An 8,730-nucleotide genomic window follows, 5' to 3' on the forward strand; every position below is an offset into this window, starting at 1 on the left:
GAATGGCATGGTTCGGTCTCAAATACCGCATGACCTTAAGTGATTGGTATGGTTCGGTCTCAAATACCGCATGTCCTAAATTTGTTGCATGGTTCGGTATCAAATACCGCGTGCTAATGAACAGATGCATGTTCTGTTTTGTAGATGGCAAAACTTAACTATCTCTCCTATTCTGCCCTTAATGTTTCTGGAGATAATTACTTGCAATGGGCATTGGACACAAAGATCAATCTGAAATCAAATGATCTTTGTGAGTGCATTAAGGATGATATTGACTGTTCTGAAAAGAACAAGTACAAGGCAATAATGCATATTCGCCTTCACCTTGCTGAGAGTCTCAAAGACCAATAACTCACTATTGAAGATCCTATTGACCTTTGGATAAAGCTGAAAAGCAGATATGGACACCAAAAGACGGTGCTCCTACCAAAGGCTCAATTCGATTGGAAAAACCTAAGGATCCAGGATTTTAAATCCGTGGACGAGTATAATTCAGCACTATTTAAGATAGTGTCGGTTTAAGGTTGTGTGGTACTGAGGTTACTGAGAAAGATTTGCTAGAGAAGACATTCTCTACCTTTCACTTCAATAACATACTGCTTCAACAACAATATCGTGAAAAGGGGTTTAAGACATATGCGAACCTCATCTCTTGTTTGCTGCTTGCTGAGCAGAACAATGAGCTATTGATGATGAATAATGCATTGAGACCTTCTGGTACTGCTCCACTACCAGAAGCTCACAAGGTTGACTTGGCAAAGAAAAACTCTCAAGAGCCTAAAGAGCCTAAAGAGCCGAAAGATACTAAGGAGTCTAACTATGTCCATAGGGAAAAGTATGGCCGTGGCCGTGGGAGAAGTGGACGTGGTAGTCCTGGTCGTGGTAGTTACCAAGGACAAGGCTGTGGAAACCGATTCGGCTTCGGCCATGGTCGGGGAAGAGACCGCAGTGTATTTAAACCGCAACATAAGGCCAAGTCCACTTGCCATAGATGTGGTATGGAGAACCACTAGCTCAAAACATGAAGAACTCCTAAGCACCTCGTTGATCTCTATCAAGAAAGTCTAAAGAAAAATCCAGAAGCTAACTTGGTTCATCTTGATGGTGAAGGGGATTTCGACTATGAGAATGATGACCAATTAGATTATGAAACCTCTGATTGTTTGAGAGAGGATAATTAAACTCAAATGTTGCTTTAATTTAATTTTATGGTTTATGTTTTGCATTTTGATTGGTTTGTTATTTTGGATAATTATTTTGGTTTAAATTCAAATTATTTATTTCCTTCAATATATTTGCTTGTTTTATTACTTTAAAGTTTAAAACATAAATTCTTGTCTATATTAGAAATGGTTGAGGACAAGAACATACTTGTGGTGGATAGTGGATCCAGCTACACAATTTTGAAGGATAAAAGATGTTTTATTAATCTCATTATGAAAAGTGCCAATGTTAATACAATTGCGGGTATAGCAAGCCTAATTGAAAGCTACGGCCAGACTAATATTTTGCTACCTAATGAAATAAGTGATGCCTTGTATTCACCCAGCTCAAGGAGAAATTTATTGAGCTTTAAGGACATTCGTTTGAATGGTTTCCATGTTGAGACAAAGGGTGAAGGAAACAAAGAGTTTCTATATATTACAGAAATCACCCAAGGACATAAGAAAGTCCTAGAGACTATACCTGCACTAGTCACTGGTATTTACCATGCTAAGATTGATATGATAGATGCTAACTTGGCAATGAACAAGATGTTCAATGAACAATTCACTTTATGGTATGACCAGCTTGGCCATCCGGGTTCTAACATGATGCGTAAGCTTATAATGAATTCAAATGGGCACACTCTTAAAGAGAGAAAAGTTATCCCTAAACATCTCACGTGTGTAGCATGTGCACAAGGGAAACTTATTATAAGGCCATCACCAGCAAAAGTAAATAAAGAAACTTTGCATTTTCTGGAAAGGATACAAGGAGATATATGTGGACCAATACACCCTCCTTGTGGGACAATTAGATATTTCATAGTCCTTATTGATGCATCGACCAGATGGTCGCATATTTGCTTATTGTTAACTAGAAACCTTGTGTTTGCTAGATTGCTGGCCCAAATTATACGTCTGCGAGCCCACTATCCAGATTTTCCACTTAAGACTATACGTCTAGATAATGCTGGTGAATTTACATCCCAAGCGTTTAATGAATACTGTATGTCCATGGGGGTGAGTGTGGAACATCCTGTGGCACATGTCCATACACAAAATGGATTAGCTGAATCCTTCATTAAACATATTCAATTGATTGCTCGGCCATTGCTTATGAGGTCGAAGCTTCATGTGTCGGCTTGGAGACCCGCAGTATTACATGCAGCTGAATTAATACGCATCAGGCCATCTAGTGAACATAAGTATTCACCATCCCAACTATTAACGGGTCATGAGCCAGACATATCCCATCTCAAAACAATCGGGTGTGCCGTTTATGTGCCGATTGCTCCACCACAGAGAACTAAGATGGGACCTCAAAGGAGGATGGGAATATATGTTGGATATGATTCTCCCACCATTATTAAGTATCTTGAGCCAACTATGGTGATTTATTTAAGGCCAGATACGCGGATTGTCAGTTTGCTGAATCCGAATTTCCTATGTTGGGTGGAGAGAATAACAAGCTGGTCAAAGAAATAACATAGAATCAAACATCCTTGAATTGGCAAGATCCTCGGACTATAGCCTGTGATGCAGAGGTCCAAAAGATTATACATTTGCAAAAGCTAGCTATACAATTGCCAGATTCCTTTGCTGACCCAAAGAGAGTAACTAAATCGTACATACCAGCTTGTAATGCACCAATATGTATTGATGTTCAGAAGATAAGAACCCTCGGAAATCTAAGAAATGTAATGCACCAATAGTAACTAAGACCCGTTTGAAACGAGGTAGACCATTAGGTTCCAAAGATAAGAACCCTCAGATATCTAAGAAATGTGCAAATCAAACCGAGGTTAAGGAAATAACAGACATGGCCGCGACAAATCCTATGGCACTGAATGAGGTTTGGGACGCTGAACCTCAAGGTCCTAAAGGTATTGATAATAATGAGATCTCAATCAATTATATCATGTCTGGAATACAATGGAACCGTAAGGATGTCGACATTGATGAATTATTTGCATATAAGGTAGCACTTGAGATAAATGAGGACCATGAACCCACGTCCATTTTAGAGTGCACTCAAAGTAAAGAATGGTTAAAATAGAAAGAAGCCATTGACGTGGAGTTCAACTCTTTAAAGAAGAGGAATGTGTTTGGTCTGATCTTAAGGACAACATTCGATATAAAGCCAGTAGGACATAAATGGGTCTTTGTAAGAAAGAGAAATGAGAATAATGAAATCGTGAGATATAAGGTACGACTTGTAGCACAAGGATTCTCTCAAAGACCAGAAATTGATTATGAGGAGACATACTCCCCTGTGATGGATGCAACGACATTTAGATATCAAATAAGTCTGGCTATAAGAGAAAAACTGGATTTGCGGTTAATGGATGTTGTAACCGCATACTTATATGGTCCACTGGATAATGAGATTTATATGAGATTACCAGAGGGTATTGAGCTCAAAGATAAGAGCTGTTCTCGAGAACAATACTGCATAAGGCTAAACAAATCCCTTTATGGATTGAAACAAAGTGGGCGAATGTGGTACAATAGACTAAGTGAGTACCTAGCCAAAGAGGGCTATAAGAATGATCCAATCAGTCCATGTATATTTATAAAGAAGTTTGCAAACAAAGGGTTCGTAATAATAGCATTATATGTGGATGATTTGAATATCCTATGAACCTCTGGGGAAATCGCCCAAACGGTCGAATATCTAAAGAAAGAATTCGAGATAAAAGACCTAGGCAAGACAAGATTCTGTTTGGGATTGCAGCTTGAGTACATAAATGATGGAATTCTTGTGCATCAAATGGCATATACTGAAAAGGTACTCAAGAGATTTAATATATACCAAGCTCACCCATTGACTAGCCCGATGGTTGTGAGGAGCCTTGATTTGGATAAAGATCCATTTGGTCCGAAGAAGGCCGATGAGGAAGTTCTCGGTCTGGAAGTGCCATACCTCAGTGCTATAGGAGCGTTGTTCTTAGCTAGCCACACTAGACCGGACATATGTTTTGCTGTGAACCTCCTAACAAGATTTTGTTCTTGTCTGACCCAAAGGCACTGGGACGGTATTAAACATGTACTACGTTACCTACAAGGGACGACATATTTGGGTTTATTTTATACTAACCATAACAAAGAAGGTTTAGTTGGTTTTGCTGATGCAGGTTATCTTTCCGATCCACATAATGCTAGGTCTCAAACCGGCTATGTATTTACACAAGGTGGTACAACAATTTCTTGGCGTTCTATGAAGCAAACTATTGCGGCCACATCATCTAACCATGTGCAGATCCTAGCAATGCATGAAGCCAGCCGAGAATGCGTATGGTTGAGGTTGATGACTCAACATATCAGGACGGACTGCAGTATGGTCGATGACAAGGAACCAACCGTGATCTATGAAGACAATACAGCCTGCATCGCACAACTTAAGGAAGGATACATTATGGGAGATCGGACGAAGCACATTTTACCCAAGTTCTTCTTCACACATGAACTACAGAAGGCCGGAGAAGTTCAAGTGGTACAAGTTCAATCCTGCGACAATTCAACCGATCTCTTCACAAAGTCATTACCGACATCAACGTTCAAGAAGCTCGCACACCAGATTGGAATGCGGAGGCTTAGAGATTTTTAATGATGCTTGGAACATGGGGAACAATGCGTGCTGTATTCTTTTACCTTCACCATGGTTTTGTCCCAATGGGTTTTCCTGGTAAGGTTTTAATGAGGCAGCACCTTCAAGCGTATTGTGCTGATCCCTTAGTATTGGCACGGTTATGTCATCTAAGGGGGAGTGTTGTAAAACACTTGGAGTGGACTTCCATAACCGGCATGTTATGTGTCTTGGTGTATACGGCCCATAGCCGAAGGCCCATTACCTATTTACTTTTCCTAGTCGGTTTTGTACTAAGGCTTTGCCTTGACTATATATATGTAACATTCGATCAAGTTATGAATAAGAATAAGAAGAGAATACAACCTCTAGTTTCTCTACTTTCACAACACTTACATATAGGCCTGGGCATTCGGGTACCCGTTTGGGGTTCGGGTCGGGTATTTCGGATTTTCGGGTATTTCGGTAAAGGGGTTCTAGATCCATTCGGGTATTTTTAGTATTCGGATTGGGTTCGGGTAAACACCCATCAGGTTCGGATAGGGTTCGGGTACCCGAATTCAATCCGAAATTAAGTAAACCAAACTCAATTTCATTCAATAATCAGAAATTAGTGGGTTGCTGAAAGTTGTACATATTAATATATAAATACTAGAGGTTTTAGAAATAATCAAAGATATTAAAGTGGCAAAATGATTAGAAAGCACCCTTAAAATGCTTAGGTCATGGGTTCAAATCTTACTAATGACTATTTTTGCACTATATTTATACATATTCGGGTTAATTCGGATACCCATTCGGATATCGGATAATACCCGATCTCAATAAATCCTAGACCCATTCAGGTATTTCAAAATTTCGGATACGGGTTCGGGTCGGATTTTTCTAATCGGGTTCATGTCGGATTTTTGGGTTCGGGTATTTTGCCCATGCCTACTTAAATACTTTTGATTTTGTTGGTATAATATGCGATCATTCTAATAGAAATTACATGCAAATTGTTTAGAAGATAATTTAATTTATAATTTTTAAGCTAAAGTTTAAACATATTTAAAGGTATTTAGTTGGATTTATAAAAACAAAAAAAGAATTATGAAAAACCGAAAAATTTGAACCAAAAAATCGAGATTGACACTTTTTTTAAGAGGAGAAACTATAAAATTATATGCAATGTTTTGAAACCCGAACCGGATTGTGAACCGGACTAGCTCCCGGGTCACCGGGTCATCGGGTCAACCGGATTCAACCACGGGTCAACTGAGTAAAATATGTTTAATGCATTTATATAAAATATAAAAAAAATTTAAAATATTGGAAAAAGAATATCATGTTTAACAAAGTATGAAGTTTAATAATAATAATAAATGATTAAAACTTTTAAATTCAAATAAAAAATTAAAAAACACTAATAAAACATCTCCAAAAACAATCAACTGTTCTTACGCAAAGCATGAGAGATGACAAAGAAGTTGAAAAAAAAATGTGTGTCGTGAGTCATGTGTGTTGCCGTCTAAGTTATAAAAGAATAAAAAGTTTTTAAAATAATTAAAATTGTGAATCCTTATATTTTTTTCAAAAATAAAGTAGATTTTTTGAACCGCTAACCAGCCGGATCAACCGGTTCACTGGATCGTAGGTTAATAGCGGGTTTTTTTGGGTTTTACCGGATTTATTATTACCAGTTATTAACACTATACTCGAACCGGTAAAGTTTCCAGATTACGGATTAACCGGTCGGACTGGCCGATCTGGGCCGGACGTGAAAACATTGATTATATGCTAGTAGGGATCCTTTTGGAATATTTTAGACAAACTAAAATTTAAAGATATTATTAGAAAGCTGAAAATTGAGGCGTTCAATCGTAATAAAATCAATATTTCGGTTATTCAAATTAATAAAGTACCGGTTCGGGTCGGTTCGGATATGAATTGGGCGGGATTATTCCGATACACCTTCTGAATAAGAATATTCAGCGACCAGACTGTTTCAAGCTTCGTAGAGAAGGAAGAAGACTTATTAGGGAGGAGGAAGATGGATAATGGCGAATCATCATCATCCACCAACAATTCGTCGCGTCCATGGGAATCCTACAACACCGTCTTCACCAACGCCAAAGCCGGTTTGTTTCCCCCTCCCTATAGGGTTCTTCTTCTTCTTTCACTAATCTGTCGTCCTGAGTAGAATCACTCCTAAAAATCTGGAGAATTGATCAATTCGTGGGTCTTAGGGTTATATAATATAACTTTTATTCACTTGTCCTTAGAACATTTTTCTTCTGTTTTTTTTTTTTGNGGGGGGGGGGGGGGGGGTGGGGGTTCAGATGAGAAGATTCAATTGCTTTAATATTTTGCATCTTTAGTTAAATTGGTTGATGTTTTGAATGAAGTTTCTAAAACTCCTCAATGTGGTAGGAATGGAGGGAGTTGATAAGGAGAAAGTACAGAGGATTGTCTATGAAATGAGTAAAGGGTCTAAATATTTTCAGAATGAGGAACGTAAAGATGCTCTTATGAAACAAAAGATTGACCACATGCGTGATCGATGTGCAAAGCTCTCTTCTTCTGATTTATCTAATTATCAAAAGGTATGCAAAACCCATCTTTTTTTTGAGGAATAGTTGGCTATGATAGTGAATTACTGGTTTCTGTGATCTTTCATGTTTTGTGAGCCGTAAACTATATGTAAGGTTTTTACTATTTGAAGGTGGTTGATAGAAGGATCTTAGAGCTAGAAGCTACGCGTGACTTATCCAGGATTTGGCTGCATGTTGATATGGATGCTTTTTATGCTGCTGTTGAAACTTTGAGTGATCCTTCGCTTAAGGAAAAGCCTATGGCTGTTGGAGGCTTGTCCATGATCTCCACCGCTAATTATGAGGTATTTTTCTGTTGTTTTCAACTGGTGGATGATAAGTAGTTTGCTACAACTTATGCGTACGATTTTGTACTCATAGTAAAATTTCTACTATTTCTCTTAGGCTAGGAAGTTTGGTGTCCGTGCAGCAATGCCTGGCTTCATTGCTCGTAAATTGTGTCCAGATTTGATATTTGTTCCTGTTGATTTCACTAAGTATACTCACTACAGTGACTTAACAAGAAAGGGTTAGTTGTTCCTCTTTTGACATTTGTAGCTTTATTCTTGCTGTTCTTCTTTCTCTGCTCTTACTTGCATATATGTTTTTCATTTAGTTTTTGGGAACTATGATCCTAACTTCATTGCTGGAAGCTTGGATGAAGCCTACCTTGACATAACTGATGTTTGTCGAGAAAGAGGTCTTTCAGGTGCAGAAGTAAGTGTGAGCTCATGAGATGCATTCTAGTGTGATGGTGTATCTTTCTTTGAGAGAATGTTTGGCTTACGCTGCATACTTTATTTCTTCATTTGTTCAGATTGCAGAGGAGCTTAGATCTTCTGTTTATTCCGAGACTGGACTGACATGCAGTGCTGGAGTAGCGGCAAACCGCTTGCTAGCCAAGGTTCTCTTCATATGTGCATAACCTCCTATACTTCTTCCAAAATTTATCTTTTTTTCTTATTTTCCATGTTACATCTTCAGTGTGGTCTAAATTACTATTTACAAAAATTGTCTTCTTAATCTAGCGCTACTATATCTCAGGTTTGCTCAGACATTAACAAGCCTAATGGACAGTTTGTTCTACAAAATGACCGATCAACTGTCATGACATTCATATCTTCCCTTCCTGTGAGAAAGGTATTTGTTCCCGTATTGTTGGCTTAGCTGTCAAATCGTTGGAAGCTTTTTTTCTCTTCAAGTCTATAAAGATAAACTTCACTCCACTTATTTCCCAGATCCTTTAGTTTGCTACATAGAAGTCCTTTACGCTGGCGAGATTATATCCAATAGAAACTTTGAGTATTGGTTGTAGTAGAGATGCCATCCAGAACTTAGTTTCTGTTTGGTACAGGATAAAAAAAAA

General features: G+C 38.2%; 1 protein-coding gene across 1 annotated transcript in view; it reads left to right on the forward strand.

Moving 5' to 3' along the window:
* LOC104777922 (DNA polymerase kappa-like) overlaps window positions 6,772-8,730 on the forward strand; it is an 8,032-nt gene continuing 6,073 nt past the window's right edge. The window contains exons 1-7 of the mRNA XM_010502249.2: window positions 6,772-6,911; window positions 7,204-7,376; window positions 7,496-7,669; window positions 7,770-7,893; window positions 7,981-8,081; window positions 8,182-8,268; window positions 8,409-8,504. Coding sequence (XP_010500551.1) covers window positions 6,824-6,911; window positions 7,204-7,376; window positions 7,496-7,669; window positions 7,770-7,893; window positions 7,981-8,081; window positions 8,182-8,268; window positions 8,409-8,504 — 843 coding nt within the window. The 5' untranslated portion in view covers window positions 6,772-6,823. The remainder of the gene's footprint in view (window positions 6,912-7,203; window positions 7,377-7,495; window positions 7,670-7,769; window positions 7,894-7,980; window positions 8,082-8,181; window positions 8,269-8,408; window positions 8,505-8,730) is intronic.

Source organism: Camelina sativa, chromosome 3, assembly GCF_000633955.1.
Source record: "Camelina sativa cultivar DH55 chromosome 3, Cs, whole genome shotgun sequence".
NCBI classification, from domain to species: domain Eukaryota; kingdom Viridiplantae; phylum Streptophyta; class Magnoliopsida; order Brassicales; family Brassicaceae; genus Camelina; species Camelina sativa.